This window comes from Mesoplodon densirostris, chromosome 7, assembly GCF_025265405.1.
Source record: "Mesoplodon densirostris isolate mMesDen1 chromosome 7, mMesDen1 primary haplotype, whole genome shotgun sequence".
Taxonomy (NCBI): Eukaryota; Metazoa; Chordata; class Mammalia; order Artiodactyla; family Ziphiidae; genus Mesoplodon; species Mesoplodon densirostris.
Window position 1 is genome coordinate 105,458,962 of NC_082667.1, and position 16,618 is coordinate 105,475,579.

At 41.1% G+C, this 16,618-nt stretch overlaps 3 protein-coding genes across 5 annotated transcripts in view; 1 reads left to right on the plus strand and 2 right to left on the minus strand.

The window, feature by feature from the left end:
• The window catches only part of ALG9 (ALG9 alpha-1,2-mannosyltransferase), a 98,715-nt gene extending 93,096 nt beyond the window's left edge, over window positions 1-5,619 (minus strand). The window contains exons 1-5 of one of the 2 annotated variants that reach the window (XM_060102731.1): window positions 5,413-5,619; window positions 5,022-5,178; window positions 3,956-4,159; window positions 3,636-3,794; window positions 672-2,887 (exon numbers count right to left, since the gene is read on the minus strand). In XM_060102731.1, the coding sequence (XP_059958714.1) occupies window positions 1,705-2,887; window positions 3,636-3,794; window positions 3,956-4,159; window positions 5,022-5,178; window positions 5,413-5,584 (1,875 nt within the window). In that variant the 5' untranslated portion in view covers window positions 5,585-5,619 and the 3' untranslated portion in view covers window positions 672-1,704. Of the gene's footprint in view, window positions 1-671; window positions 2,888-3,634; window positions 3,795-3,955; window positions 4,160-5,021; window positions 5,179-5,412 lie in introns of those variants that run through there. The other variant, XM_060102732.1, reaches the window with a different exon arrangement.
• On the plus strand, window positions 5,532-9,517 carry CFAP68 (cilia and flagella associated protein 68). Of its 2 annotated transcripts, none has more exons than XM_060102734.1 (4): window positions 5,532-5,754; window positions 7,905-8,135; window positions 8,679-8,745; window positions 9,209-9,517. In XM_060102734.1, exons 2-4 carry the CDS (start codon window positions 7,998-8,000, stop codon window positions 9,376-9,378), a joined length of 375 nt encoding a protein of 124 aa, XP_059958717.1. In that variant the 5' UTR covers window positions 5,532-5,754; window positions 7,905-7,997; the 3' UTR covers window positions 9,379-9,517. The 2 variants fall into 2 exon arrangements, with proteins under 2 accessions (XP_059958717.1, XP_059958718.1); XM_060102735.1 differs by lacking the exon at window positions 5,532-5,754 and adding an exon at window positions 5,769-5,904.
• Window positions 9,518-12,306: 2,789 nt separating this feature from the next.
• LOC132493566 (TATA-box-binding protein-like) lies at window positions 12,307-13,360 on the minus strand. The gene has a single exon (XM_060104256.1). It carries the CDS (start codon window positions 13,323-13,325, stop codon window positions 12,390-12,392), a length of 936 nt encoding a protein of 311 aa, XP_059960239.1. The 5' UTR covers window positions 13,326-13,360; the 3' UTR covers window positions 12,307-12,389.
• Between the last annotated feature and the right edge of the window lie 3,258 nt (window positions 13,361-16,618).

Here is a 16,618-nt window from a genome sequence, read left to right on the forward strand (position 1 = left end):
AAGATCCCGCATGCCGCAAGGCCAAAACAAAAAAACTACTCTTTAGAGTTCAGGGAAGGCCTAGGAGGCTAAAGCTTTTCTGCAAACAAGAGGCAGGAGACTCGGAGAGGGTGGGGGAATCTGTCCCCAGGAAGGCCCTGCAGGGTCTGCTTGGTTTCACATGTACCAGGCACTACTGGGGATGGAAGAAAGCTATAAATCACATTACCTGCCCTCGAGTAGCTTTAAGTCTATGTGGAGAGCTAAGCAATACATATGTCCATAAGAGATCCCTTGATTCTTCACTCCCCAAACTTACTCCCATGCCAGTTTTCCTATTCTGATTAAAAACACTTCTATTCTCCCAGTTGCTTGGGTCAAAAACCTAGGGATTCTGTTTGATTCCTCTATTTCTCTAACTCCAAAACATTCATGCATGCACATATATTTAAATCATCAGTAAGTTCTTCTAATTATTACCCAGTCCAAACACTTTTTACCACCCTGGTCCAGGTCACCATCATATCTTAGTTGCATTATTATAATAACCTCCTAATTTGTTTCTTTGCTTCAATTCTTGCCTTTCCACATGCTCTTCTCCAAATACAAGGATAGACAACATATTAAATCAACTATTCTTCAATTAAAACATTTTTTTAATAAAAGGAATTAATAAGTTATTTCCTTCACAGAATTTACAATATAGCTCCAATTGGTGGAGCCTAACTATTAATTAACAGGAACATACATTAATGCACATTATAGCACCCCATTCTGCAGAGTCCTGGGCTAAGCCAATCTCCCAATGTCCCTTAGAGATGCTTACAACAGGAAGTCCCAAAATCTAGGGGGGAAAAGTGAAGTGTTAATCACAGTTCAGAGATTACTGTTGAAAAAACTATGGAAGGAAAAGTAAAGTAACAGAAAGTGGCAGAAAGAACAGGGGATTTAGAGTCAGACAGACCCAGGTGTGAACTCTAAGTGTGACACTTACTTAGTTCCATGACTTTAACAACAGTCAACCACAGAATAAACATGATGACGATACCAATACGGAACACTTGCAACTTACCCAGGTAATAAATGCCGGTCTGTCTGACTCTAAAAACTATTCTCAGGGCTTCCCTGGTGGCACAGTGATTGAGAGTCTGCCTGCCAATGCAGGGGACACGGGTTCGTGCCCCGGTCTGGGAAGATCCCACATGCCACGGAGCGTCTGGGCCCGTGAGCCATGGCCGCTGAGCCTGTGCGTCCAGAGCCTGTGCTCCACAACGGGAGAGGCCACAACAGTGAGAGGCCCGTGTACCGCAAAAAAAAAAAAAACAAAAACACCCCAACTATTCTCAATGATTTAGAGAGATGATATGATAGAGTTAAGGAAAGAGGAATTGACAATTTGGAAAATATATTTATAAATATATTTGATGAGACACTCAAATTCTACTGTTTCAGCATTACAACATCTAGTGCATAAGATGCTGTTTTGTTTGTTTTCCTAGTCATTACTCATGAACAAAATATTGCACAACTCCAAAGGTCACCACTCACATTATAGTCTGTAAACTTTAAGTGATCGAGTCACAGGTATCTTTAAAGTCAACCATCAGTAGCTATAGTCACGAAGTAAAAGATGAAAAAAAAAAAAGTGTAAAGAACTACCGGTTACAAATTGGTCTTTTTCATCCACACCCATGAGGATCACTATGTAGAGATGAATTTACTAAACTACCGAGGTGTCACATGTAGTCGTTGTTGAATCTCCTTCCTTAGCTGGGACTGCATTGATGCTACCTGCTGCTGGGTGAGGGCCTTGTCACAGGTCTGGTAGGTCAATCTATAGCAGAGGCTGACCTGTTCCGTCTTTGGATGCTGAAAACGACTAAGGAATTGTATGGATATGACAGTGTCCTGTGACACTGCTCGGGCCACAGTGTGAAACTCTACTTCATCAAATCTTTTCTTTGTATCTAACCAAAAACTAATATCATGCACATAGTATGGAGGATATAGGGAATAGCTTTTAAAGGGTTCTATTTTCCCAGGGGCAAAATTCTTCAGGAAACGATTATCAAAGGTCCACAACATCCTCCAATCAGAGATACCCCAGACAAGCATGGCTAATAGGTCCAAGTTCATAGACACACACACAAAACACTGGTCTTTGTGTATGATGCTTGTAGCAGATGTGGTAACAGACCCAATAATCAAATCCTTAACACAATCTGGGCCAAAATTTTGAGACTTCACAGTAATCATATAATCTTCCCCAGGTGGCTGAAAGACAAATTCCACTGAACTGCCCAGCTTAGAGCCCTTGAGCAATGTCTGGGTCAGAAGGCTATCTAGAATGCCCTTCAGATGATCCAGTAGTGACTGAAGACAGCCATCCTTCAGATTTTTATTAAATCCAAGGATAAACAAAGTCTCATGAAATGCTGGCATTGTGAAAGGTGAGATGCGGCACTTCTGAAAGACAGGTCCACTGAGGACGTACAGAGAACCTGGGAGGAAGTCTGGTGCTTGGATTAGAGCCTGAACATGAACTAGAAGAGAAGGTCTAAGGCAGACCTTGGCCTGGCCATACGTTCCTTCCTGAGCTTCTTCCTTACTGTCTCTTCTAGGGTTCTTGGGAAGGCTGAGTTCTGAAAATGACACTAGAAAGTCCTCCATGTCTTGTGTTGTCCCACCAGTCAGGGACTCAAAATTTGAGTTATCTTCACGGAGACTAATCCAAAAGGCAGATGATAGGATGTCACAGTGGCAGGAAGTGAGAAGACTGGTGTCTCCCTGTGGCAGCAAAGGGGAAGAACACTTCAGCCTTTTTAGAGGGAAAGCTTTCCCCAATTCAGCACTGAGTTTCTCATTTATGGTTTTGATAGGATGATATGAAGGTGCTTCTAGGAAACCCCTGTTTAAACACACACAAAAATAAACTTTTTAACTTAAAATTATTAATAATTATAACGTAGCTAGAATTAAAAGCACAAATAGCTGTATAGAAAAGAATTATCCTTAAGTTGATCCGGAAAGGAAACAAAGAAATCATCTACCATAAAGAGAGATATCATGTGTTTCAGAACTCTGACAGCCTACAATATACCAGAAAATATGACAATTTTTTAAAAAAATTTTATTAGAGTATAGTTGATTTAAAATGTTGTATTAGTTTCAGATGTACAGCAAAGTGAATCAGTTATACATATACATATATCCACTCTTTTTTAGGTTCTTTTCCCATATAGACCATTACAGAGTATTGAGTAGAGTTCCTTGTGCTATACAGTAGGTCCTTATTAGTTATCTATTTTATATAGTAGTGTGAATATGTCAATCCCAATCTCCCAATTTATCACCCCATCTTATCCCCTGGTAACCATAAGTTTGTTTTATACATCTGTAACTCAATTTCTGTTTTGTAGATAAGTTCATTTGCACCCTTTTTTTAGATTCCACATATAAGTGATATCATATGATATTTGCAGAAAATATGACAATTTTTAATTCTAAAGAGGCTTGTGCAGGCCAGACTGACAAGTATTCACAGCATGACATCATTAACAATTAATGTGGCATCCATTCAATGTATGGTTGCCTGATTATCAAGCCAATCAGGATACAACTAGAGATAGAAGTGATTTCTGGTAAAATCAGGTTACCTGTGCAGTTTTCCTACAAGTACTTCTGGTTCTAGAAAAGAAAACCAGTGGTCACCCAGTTTGATCCTGGAAATTCTTGGTTGCAAACCTTCATAGGGTAAGCTCCGGGTAAAGATATGGTTCAAAGCACCTTCTACATGAAAGGACTTATCTTGACTCCTGGCAAAATAGACAGCAATTATTAAGACTGTCATTATTAAAGAAAGCAAGTACTTCTAGAGACTGGATCAAGAAATAGACAAGGAAAAAGTATGTCTCTGAGATTTTTTTTATCATTAGTGAGAGAGATGGAAAAGGCTTAGAACTCTGTTATTACTTACCTATATCCAGTGCACTTGTACCCTGGCACAGCCTCACAGCTGAAGGGATGCACATCACTTAAAATGAATCCCCCCAGAGCTGCCATAGCAACCACTTGCCAACTGTTGTGCCATTCTCTCATGGGCTTATCAGCAGGAGTCCCACCTTGTCCTCTACACAATGCCACATGGACTTCTCCTTCCTCTGCAAGAACATCTGCACAGCTAACGGAGATAGGGAAACACCAGCCGTTTATCAGAAACAAGTAGAAGTTACCATAGGAGTTAGCTGTATATATATGGTTTGGCTGTGAAATAGTTAAAATCCAATCATATCTATTTGCAAAGGTCTATTAGACTTCAAACATGCAAAAAAAGTAGCTGGAAGTAAACAAGAATTTAAATTCAATGTTCAACTCATAACTGATACCAGTGGCTGACAACAGAGTTATCCAACGTTGCTTTTGTATTGTTCATCTATATCTCATTGAAAAGTCAATGTCTGTAAAGTTCCTATATGTGATTCAGCGATCAGGCTGTTCTTCCCCACTTAGAAAGTTGTTCTTTTCACTCCCCTCCTGCCTGTTAACTTAAAATACGGCCTCTGTGAAAAGTTTCATGACAACTATGAGCAAAAGAGACCTCCATTAGTATCATATGTTATTGTATAATAGTATAAAGCACTGTTTTGCGTTCACAATAATTTTATGAGGTAGTTACTGTTAACGTCTTCAGTTCATGGATGAGGAAGCAAAAGCAAGTAAGGATCAAGTAAACTTAATCACAAAAATCACAAAACTATTAAGTGGTGGGTGGGGATTTGAATGCAGGCAGTCTGGCTCCTAAATTAGACTATACTACCATCATTTTGTATTATCAAAAATAGATGATCCTCCCTTTGCCGGCCCAACAGTACATTATTAGTACTTTTATTTAGCATTTAGGGTTAAATGTCTGCCTTTCCAACTAGATTGTGGGTTCCTTTGGAGCATTATATTCTCTTGTACGCCATATTTCCCAGACTAACATGTTTGAGTGCAGTAACAATGTAATGTACATCTTAAACATTTCACTTCTGAGTGCTCACCTCTGGAAAAACTTGGCAAGCAGTTCCCTGTTCTTAGCTACTCCAGCTTTGCGTCCACAGTGCGGAAAGTTAAAATAAATTCGATCAAACTCTCTGTCTTGCAGTTCAAAGGCATCTACCAGCTGGGTGCAGTCCACACCAAAGCGTACCTCGGTACCTGGAACGAAATATAGACAGAAGGATGTCTTAAGACCTGGAACGAGAGAAAACCCCTCCCTAACCTGAACCGTGAAAAACAACCCAGGTCTAGGCACACAGCAGGCTCTCTGTAAATGTCCATGTAAAGACCAAGAGCAACCCCCAGATTCCTTGAATCCCCACGTGCCCACCCTTTCCACTTTGGACGGTGCCACAGCTGGGCGGGGCTTCACGGAGGGGTGGGCCTCGCTACCTCGCTCGCGCAGGCGCTGCAGATTCTCCCGGGCCAGCGGATCCCGGGCCAAGTCGGCCGGGCGCTGGAGGCAGGTGGCAGTTATACTGGTGCTCGGATCCAGGGTCTCGCTCAGAGCGGCGGCGAAGGAGAAATTCCCCTCCCCAACCAACAGGAGGCGCCGAGGGGCCATAGCCTCAACGTACTCCCAGCTCGCGTTCTCGGAGGCGCTCCTTTTTTACGTCACTTCCTTCGCCGGTTTCTTGCGGCCCCACCTCTTCACCCGTCGCTGGTTGATGACGCTCCAGAGCGCCCGGTTGTCTTCACAGTCTGGTGCAGCAACATCCGAGGAAGAAAATATCCGTGAGTGCAAAAGCAATACACCGACCACCCCGTCCCCTCACTCCCTCACCCTATCGGAAGTGTTAAAATAGATGCCTTTGAGCCATGAGCGACTTCGTCACACCTACATGAGGTCACAAGCAGTCACTAGTGCCGAGGGACAGGTCGAAGGTGAGGCGAGTTCTGAGTGAAGGAAGCAGGGCCGGGCTGAGGCCAAGAAGAGGTTGGGCTGTGTCCTGCATCCTGACACAGAGGATTTTCTAACAGCCTTCATCTCATCCGTGGAGGATGCACAGCAAAAGAGGCAATTCTGATTTAGTGGGATGCAGTGCTATGAATGGAGTAATTCAGGGTGTTGTGGGAGCACACAGAGGGGAACCTTACCAAGTTTGGGGGTGAAGTGGAAAGATTCCCTGGATGAAGTGCACCTGGATCGAAAGGTAAAGGGAGGAAAGTGCACCTTACCTGAGTCAAGAGGAGTGCAGAGGCAGAAGGAACAATACATGCGAAAGCATGATGGAAAAACACAACAGCTGAGTTTGGCTGAAATGTACTTGGAGGGAGAGTGGGTAACAGATGAGACGGAAAAGTTAAGCAGGGACCAGGTCATATAGACATTTTAACAACCTTGAACCTTGCTCTGAAAACAGTGGCCAGCCAGTGAAAGATTTTAAATAGGAAGATGACACAGTTCGATTTTCATTTTCAAAAATTCTGCTTTCCTATGGAGAAATGATAGGAGGAGAAAAAGGCTGATGGCAAGGAGGTCAGAGAGAAGGCTACTGCAGTAATGGAAACTAAGGCTGATAGTGATCTGAATTGGAACTTGGCAATGGAGATGGAGGGTAGTGGACTGATTCAAAAATCAACAAGACCTAGTGATTGAGAATGGATGTAGGGAGTTGAAAGAGAAATCAGAGTCTAAGATAAGCCCCAGGTTTCAGGCTTGGATGACTGAGTGGGTGGTGATGTCTGTCCTTACAGCCCCAGGGACGGTGTCATCTTGGTTTGCAGTCTGAGTACTTGGTCTGTTGGACTTTGTAGGACCAGCTACTCTTTAGTCATCATGCTGTTTGTTGACATCAGTGTGTGCATCTTTCATCACAAAGGCACATGGTGTGAGAGCAGTTACCTTTAAACCTACAGTGTTGGCTTTGTCTCTACCTGTGGAAAGGTGGGTGGGTGGTGACTCCCAACTCATGGCCATCTGGTGATCTGGGTGATCTATATTCTTTCTTTGCTTGGAGAACTGGGAGGGCCAGGTTTGGTAACATCTCTTCCTTTAAAGAACATGGAACGGCAGAGCAAGGTTTTCTGTCACTCTACTATAAAATCTTCAAACAACACAAGCTCCTCAACTTCAAATGACTCAGCTTCAGGGAAGGTATTGTCTTGCTCCTAAGCCAAGGGACCAGACTCATCTTTTAACCAAAAGTAAACATGGTTAGGCTTCTGATTACTTATAAAAAATTGAAATTCAGACATCGGTCATCTGGTATGTGCAAAGTACTATTGATTAGGAGGGTAGACAGAAGGAGAGGATATGGTAATGAAAAAGACACAGATCCTGTCCTCAAGGGATCATTGTAGGAGATTCCACATTTCCTTGAAGAACTCTAACATATGGTATAAAGTTATAAATATATAAAGATGTGAATATAAAGTTCTGTGTGAGACAAGTGAAAGAGAAGTTAACTTGAGGGAAGGCATCATGAAAAGGGAATGCCACATCCTGAGAAGTGACATTTGATCTGGGCCCAGAAGGAAGGAAACTATCATTTATTGATCATTTATTATATTATCTAGTTATCCAACTCTCATTTTTTCCTGTCCTCTTTGATGATAGCAATACTCTTAGTCCTTAAATTCCTACATCTCAAAATTACCAGAACATTTTCTAGTTCTCCATATAGTATTGGGGGTACTGAAGTTCTCCTGTCTTTTGCGGGGGGACATTTAATCTATATAGTCACCTACTACTGCTGATTGAGAGGGCAGGTCAAAGGATTCATGAACTTGGAGAGAAAGAAACTGAACCACAACAATTAAACTGGGAGGAAAGCCTAGACTCATAGAAGGTGTTATGTTATGCTTGGCGAAGGAAGAGATAGGGATGCCTTTCCTCCTCTCTGGTTTGTGCAACAAGCTTTTCTATTCCTGCCTTTTCCCAGAGACAGTGCCTCACCTCTTTCCTTACGAACCCACACTGTGGCAGCCTCATTAATGCAGATGGCCATGCTGAAGTGTGGACAGATTGGAATGATATGTCCAAGTTTTTCCAGTATGGATGGAGATGTACCACTAATGAAGATGCCTATTCAAACCGTACCCTCATGGGCAACTGGAACCAGGAAAGATATGACCTAAAGAATATCGTGCAGCCCAAACCCTTGCCTTCCCAGGTAATTGAACTTTCTCTTCTTTGTTTCCTTCTGTTAGAAAAGGAAATACCAATGGCAATTTGAGAGGCAGGAATCTGATAACTTCCAATGTTGAGATCTCTCAGACTTCTGTTCATTGAGTGGTTGGGAAAGGGCAACAGTCCTCAGCTGGAATGCCTATCCCACTTTACTATCAAGTTGACCATTATATTATTGTAAGGTCATGAAAGGATGGGTAGCATGCTTTTTCTCTTGCTTCTCTTTGGACTTCATCAATCTACAGAAATTATATATATATATATAATGTTTTCTGACTCAGGGTAGCTTCTTCCCTGGTCCCTGCCTACCTAGACTTGTTGTTTATCTGCATCTTGCCCTTAAATCTCCTAAACAAACAAACCAACAAAGGATGTGAACATTAGTAGGATATAGGCTAATGACATATAGACTTATAGTCAATCTAAAATATGACACAGCCTGTTAGAATTCATGTCATTGTGTCCTGTATTTCCCATTATTGGTTATAGACTCCTGTATTTTTAATCTACTACTTTTTCTTTGCAGTTTGGACACTATTTTGAAACGACATATGATACAAGCTACAACAACAAAATACCACTTTCAACCCATAGTAGGTGGCCTATTCTTTTTTTTTTTTTTTTTTTTTTTTTGCGGTATGCGGGCCTCTCACTGTTGTGGCCTCTCTCGTTGCGGAGCACAGGCTCCGGACACGCAGGCTCAGCAGCCATGGCTCACAGGCCTAGCCGCTCCGCAGCATGTGGGATCTTCCCGGACCAGGGCACGAACCCGTGTCCCCTGCATCGGCAGGCGGACTCTCAACCACTGCGCCATCAGGGAAGCCCTGGACTATTCTTTTTAATTCTTATATTCTCAGGACCTAACTCAGTGCTTGGAACATAGAAGGAACACAAATTAAAGTAAATTGAATGAATGAATAAGTGAATGGATGAGTGAATGATTTCTCTGTTTTCTCAATTTTGACATGATTCACTGTCTATACCCTCACTGTCTATTCCCTCAGAAATAAGAATGAGATTGGTTACTAAGACTCCTTCTCTTTTCTCTTCCCTCAGGGTATAAGCGAGAGCCTCACTGGTTCCCAGGACATCAACCTGAGCTGGTTCCTCCTCCATACAAATGCAAAGAAAAGTCAACTTACATGAGTAGCTATTCAGAGCCTCAAATTGAGCATCACTCTGTTTGTGTGTGGAATCCTAATAACTGCCAATTTCAGAATCCATGATTCTAAGAAAGAATAAGAAGTTTCATTTTTCTAGCGTAGAATGTAGGAAGGAGCACATTCGAAGAACAACTAAGAATTTAGCTGACTGTAGCACAATTTCACTCTCTGAATAAATAAAGCACAAAAAAATATTCTCTATTCCTTTTTTTTTTAAACCCAAATTTAAATGTCAAATTTAAGTTAATTATTTCTACTCTTAGGTCTACATTACGGGTGTTGTAGGAAGGCATTAAAAAGAATTATTTCTCTCAAATCTACAGCCACTCTGCTTTTCCCTGCCTTCCATCAGGGGCGGAACTGCAGAATCCATCATGACTTAGAACACATTTGGCTAGATGCTTTCTGGATGTGAGCCTGGTAGTCATGGTCAGAGAGTTTACATTTACTGTGACCTTAATAAATATATCCCCTCTTAAGGACTAGAAAAAGAAAAATAACTTTTTATTATTATAGAAGATTTAAAACATACAAAAGTAGACAGAATAGTATAAAGAACTCCCATGTACCATTACCCACCTTCAACAATGGTTATTACCAATCTTATCTATCCCTATCTACTTTCTCTATTTTTAAATTTTTCTCAGAAATTGTATTATTTCATCTATAAATATTTCAGTTTATATCTAAAAAAGATAAGGATTGTCCGTTTTTTACTCCCCCACAAAAGTCACCGAAGAAAAGTTGATCAAACAAAACTGAGTTATTTATGAAGCCTTTGGCAAGGAAGAACCTCAACTTTACACAGTCTTGTTAATGATTGAAAAGGGTGACGTTAGGGTAGGGTATTTTTAGGAATTTGGGATGACTCCGCTGCTTTAAGATGGGTCTTTCATTGTGGGGAACTGGCAGCGATTGAGAAAAGGTTGTGAATAGTTTAGGGTTGGTGAACACTGGGAGACAATCGTCTTAACATGACTAAACATCAGTATTTTCCAATCTTTTTGCTCTCCTGTTTAAGGTAACAATATAATATTTGGGAGATATCTCCCATATATTACCTCCCAAACCTTCATTATTTTATGTCATGGGTATAAATATGGAATTTATGTTATATATGATGTTAGGTACTGACAAAGTTTTATTTTTTTCTGTATGGCTATCCAGTTGTCCCCATATTAGTTATTAAAAAGACCATACCTTCTTCACTGCACTTCAAAGCCATTTTTATTACAAGTCAACTAACTGTGTATACTTGGAACTGTTTCTGGGCTCTCTTACATTCCATTGGCCTATTTGTCATTTTTTAAAATCCCATCTTAGCTACAATGGCTTAATTACCTCACTATCTTAATTATGATAATTGTATGTCTTAATATGCAGTAGATCAAATCATTTTACCTTGTTTTTCTTCAAGAGGGTCTTAGCTATTTTTGACCCTTTGCATTTCAATATAAACTTTAGGATCAACTTGTCAAGTTCCACAGAAAGATACTGTTAGGATATTGATGGAAATTGCATTGTATTGTCAGATCAACTTTAGAATTTGTGTTGTCTCTTATTGATACTAATAATTCATTGGTGTGTGTTCCTGCAGTATGAATATTTTATAGGCACATGTTTTAAGTTTATATGTTATATATCTGTCCTATACCCTAGGTATCCAGCGTATTTTTTAACATCTTTATTGGAGTATAATTGCTTTACAATGGTTTGTTAGTTTCTACTTTATATCAAACTGAATCAGCTATACATATGCATATATCCCCATATCCCTTCCCTCTTGCGTCTCCCTCCCTCCCACCCTCCCTGTCCCACCCCTCTAGGTGGTCCAAAAGCACCCAGCTGATCTCCCTGTGCTATGCGGCTGCTTCCCACTAGCTATCTATTTTACATGTGGTAGTGTACATATGTCCATGCCACTCTCTCACTTCAGCTCAGCTTACCCTTCCCCCTCCCCATATCCTCAAGTCCATTCTCTACATCTGCATCCTTATTCCTGTCCTGCCCCTAGGTTCTTCAGAACCTTTTTTTTTTAGATTCCATATATATATGTGTTAGCATACAGTATTTGTTTTTCTCTTTCTGACTTAACTTCACTCTGTATGACACACTGTATGTCCATTCACCTCCCTACAAGTAACTCAATTTCGTTTCTTTTTATGACTGAGTAATATTCCACTGTACGTATGGGCCACATCTTCTTTATCCATTCATCTGTCGATGGACACTTAGGTTGCTTCCATGTCCTGGCTATTGTAAATAGAGCTGCAACGAACATTGTGGTACATGACTCTTTTTGAATTATGGTTTTCTCAGGGTATATGCCCAGTAGTGGGATTGCTGGGTCGTATGGTAGTTCTATTTTTAGTTTTTTAAGGAACCTCCATACTGTTCTCCATAGTGGCTATATCAAGTTACATTCCCACCAGCAGTGCAAGAGGGTTCCCTTTTCTCCACACCCTCTCCAGCATTTCTTTTTTTTTTTTTTCACTTTTATAAACAGCATTTATTGTACAGAGTACTCTGAAGGAAGAAAAATATGTACAGCCATTTGTTTTCATTAATACATTTCTATTCTGTCCTGCAATACTGAAAAGGCGGAATGTGGCACAAAAATAACCCATAGGAGTTACAAATTAGAAAACAACACTTTTAAAAAAGATTTTTACTTTTCTGGTAGAAATATAAAAACTGTGGTTTATGGGGAAGAAATTAAACAAAGTCCAATGGATTGCTGAGGTGGCTTTAAAAGTTTTGTCCCTTAAACCAACTTGTCAACAACAGTAAGTGCTTAAAATGTAAATATAAATAAACGGGCAGCGCTGCCCAAATAGCAGCACAGTTCGAGCAACTTACAGTAACACTTCGGTGTTCTCTGTGCAGAAATAATACCCCCTCCCTGGCATCCCTATGGGGTACACATGCAGGAGAGCTTCACCTCGTGCTGCAACCTACAACCAGACATCCATCCTCTCATCACATGGGGCTGTCCACAACACCACTAATTGTACCAGAACTGATTTGTTTTAATAAAACAAGTGGGTGGGGGAGGCAGGAGTACATGACAGCCATTACGTTGTCTTCCTGAAATCCTTTAGAATAGGGTAGATGTTCTCAAAGGCTTCATAAATTTCTGCTCTGACTTTAGCACCTGTTAATACAACTTTTCCAGAAACAAAAATAAGGAGAACAATTCTCGGTTTGATCATTCTGTAGATTAAACCAGGAAATAACTCTGGCTCATAACTACTGAACTGTTGGTGGGTAAGCACAAGGCCTTCTAACCTTATAGGGAACTTCACGTCACAGCTCCCCACTATGTTCTGAATCTTGAAGTCCAAGAATTTAGCTGGAAAACCCAACTTCTGTACAACCCTGGCATATTTTCTTGCTGCTAGTCTGGACTGTTCTTCACTCTTGGCTCCTGTGCACACCATCTTCCCAGAACTGAATATCAGTGCAGTGGTCCGGGGCTCTCTTATTCTCATGATTACAGCAGCAAACCGCTTGGGATTATATTCAGCATTCCGGGCACGAAGTGCAATGGTCTTTAGGTCAAGTTTACAGCCAAGATTCACTGTGGATACAATATTTTGCAGCTGCGGCACAATCCCAGAGCTCTCCGAGCCTGGCATGGCAGGGGTAATGGGGGTCATGGGAGTCATGGGGGAGGGATACAGGGGAGTGGTGCCCGGCAAGGGTGCGGTCGTAAGAGTCTGTGAGTGGAAAAGCTGTGGTGTCTGGCTGGAGGCCCCCTGGGTTGCCTGCTGGGAGGTCGACTGCTGAACGGCTGCCACTGCCGCCTGCTGCTGCTGCTGCTGTTGTTGCCGCTGCTGCCTTTGCTGTTCTTCCAAAATAGACAGACTGTTGGTGCTCTGAATAGGCTGCGGAGTCAGTCCTGTGCCATACGGCATCATCGGACTAAAGATAGGGATTCCAGGAGTCATGGCACCCTGAGGGGAGGCCAGGCCCTGGGCATAATGTGGGAAGCTGTTGTTCTGATCCATGAGGTTCACTTTCTTTTTGGCAAATCAAAAACCTTTGGACTGGGAATCACCTCAGCATTCAGCCTTTTCCTAGAGCATCCCCAGCACACTCTTAGCGACTTCCTCAACTCTCTGGGTTATCTTCATGCACACCAAGAAACAGTGATGCTTCTGGAGTCACTGCGGAGACAACTAACGGTCGGCGAAAACGAAGTTAAGCCGCAAACGGCCGCGGCGCCCGCTACTGGCGACCCTTTCTGACTCTACAGAACTCCTGGCTCCCTTTGTTAACGTCACTTCCGCCAGTTCCCTCCAGCATTTCTTGTTTGTAGATTTTTTGTTGATGGCCATTCTGACTGGTGTGAGGTGATACCTCATTGTAGTTTTGATTTGCATTTCTCTAATGATTAGTGATGTCGAGCATCCTTTCATGTGTTTGTTGGCAATCTGTATACCTTCTTTGGAGAAATGTCTATGTAGGTTTTCTGCCCATTTTTGGATCGGGTTGTTGTGGGTTTTTTTTTTTTTTTTTTTTTTTGATATTGAGCTGCATGAGCTGCTTGTAAATTTTGGAGATTAATCTTTTGTCAGTTGCTTCATTTGCAAATATTTTCTCCCATTCTGAGGGTTGTCTTTTCGTGTTGTTTATGGTTTCCTTTGCTGTGCAAAAGCTTTTAAGTTTCATTAGGACCCATTGTTTTTTTTTTTTCCATTTTTCTAGGAGGTGGGTCAAAAAGGATCTTGCTGTGATGTATGTCATAGAGTGTTCTGCCTATGTTTTCCTCTAAGAGTTTTATAGTGCCTGGCCTTACATTTAGGTCTTTAATCCATTTTGAGTTTATTTTTGTGTATGGTGTTAGGGAGTGTTCTAATTTCATTCTTTTACATGTAGCCATCCAGTTTTCCCAGCACCACTTATTGAAGAGGCTGTCTTTTCTCTATTGTATATTCTTGCCTCCTTTATCAAAGATAAGGTGACCATATGTGCATGGGTTTATCTCTGGGCTTTCTATCCTGCTCCAATGAACTATATTTCTGTTTTTGTGCCAGTACCATACTGTCTTGATTACTGTAGCTTTGTAGTATAGTCTGAAGTCCAGGAGCCGGATTCAGCATATCTTTTATTGTGATAAAATATACATAACATAAAATGTACCATTTTGGGACTCCCCTGGTGGTGCAGTGGTTAAGAATCCACCTGCCAATGCAGGGGACTCAGGTTCAAGCTCTGGCCCAGGAAGATCCCACATGCCACAGAGCAACTAAGCCCATGAGCCACAACTGCTGAGCCTGTGTGCCACAACTGTGGCCCAATGCAGCTCTAGGTGCACACCTAGAGCCCGTGCTCCACAACAAGAGAAGCCACCACAATGAGAGGCCTATGCACCATAATGAAGTGTAGCCCCAGCCCGCTGCAACTAGAGAAATCTGTGAATTTTAGGGTGGAATTTTCTATCTCTGAAAAAAACATTATTGGAATTTTGATAAGAATTGCTTTGAATCTGTAGATCACTTTAGCTAGTATTGATATCTTAACAGTATTAAGTTTTCCAATCTGTGAACATAGATGTCTTTCCATTTATGTCTTCTTTAATTTATTTTAACAATGTCTTATAGTTTTTAGTGCACAAATTTTTTGCCTCCTTAGTCGAGATTATTCCTCGACTATTCCTCGAATGTTTTATTCTTCCTGATGCTATTGCAAATGAAATTGTTTTCTTAATTTCCTTTTTGGATTATTCATTGTTAGTGTATAGAAATGCAACTAATTTTTGTGTGTTTGTTGGTTTTATATCCTGCAATGTTGCTGAACTTGTTTATTAGTTCTAATTTATATTTTTGGTGAAATCTTTAGGGTTTTGTATATGTAAGATAATGTCTTTTGTAATTAGAAATAGTTTTACTTGTTTCTTTCCAACTTGGATGCTTTTCTTTTTCTTGCCTAATTGCTCTGGCTAGAACTTGCAATAATATATTGAATAGAAGTGGTAAAAGTGGACATCCCTGTCTTGATCCTAGTCTTAGAGGAAAGACTTTCAATCTTCACCACTGAGTATGATGTTAGCTGTGGGTTTTTCATATATGGTTGAGGTAATTTCCTGATACCTACAACTGAGTTCATAATCTTCAGTCTCAAATTTGTCAATCTTATATATTTCATATCTTGGTGAATTCCATAGTTTTCTTTTATGTGTCTTAACCACTCTTTCTTATTTTTAATATTACATATTGCATAATAAATTCACACAATTGTCAAAAACAGAAAGCAAGAAATTATTTTGAATCCCCCTTTGTCATCCTTCCCATTAAAACAGATACCAAGCCCTATAAATTCTATCTCCACATTATGTCTTGATTATGTCCCTCTTTGTTACATCTCTATTGCCTTTGCCATATTCCACTTTCCCATTATTTCTTGCTCTTACCCTTTTGGTTGATGTCTCTATTTTCCATTTTGGTCTGTATTTATCAATCACTATATTGCTCCCAGATTAAGTCTAAAACTGCAGAGTGTATCATGCTAGTCTCTTGGTTAAAATCTTTCATTGGCTTTTATAGCCTTCAAAATAAACTTCAAACTCCTTAGCAGGGTTTTCTCTACTTTCTGACTCTTATTCCTCATCTCCCACATTCCCTCTCATATATCTAGTGCTCCAACCAAACATAAATATCAATACCTGCCTGGGCACTTCATGCTGTTCCCCCTTCTAGATGCATTTTCTTCCCTCTTAACCTTGCCAAGTCCTATAAACCATTAAGAATTCAGTCAGACACCCACTAGGATGGCTATAACCAAAAAGATAAATAATTATAACTGTTGGTGAAGATATTGAGAGGTTGGAACCCTCATACACTGCTGGTGGGAATTTTAAATGGGCATCTGGGTTTCCCTGGTGGCGCAGTGGTTAAGAATCTGCCTGCCAATGCAAGGCACCTGGGTTCGAGCCCTGGTCCGGGAAGATCCCACATGCTGCGGGGCAGCTGAGCCCGTGTGCCACAGCTGCTGAGCTTGCGCTCTAGAGCCCGCGAGCCACAACTACTGAAGCCCGCACGCCTAGAGCCTGTGCTCCTCAACAAGAGAAGCCACTGCAGTGAAGCCTGGGCACCGCAACGAAGAGTGGCCCCCGCCGGCCACAACTAGAGAAGGCCCGCACACAGCAACAAAGACCCAACACAGCCAAAAACAAATAAAAACAAAATACATTAATTTGTTTAAAAATGGGCAGCTGCCTTGGAAAATAGTCTGACAGTACCTCAAAAGTCTAGATGGAAAGTTACCATATAATCCAGCAATTCCACTCCTAGATATATAC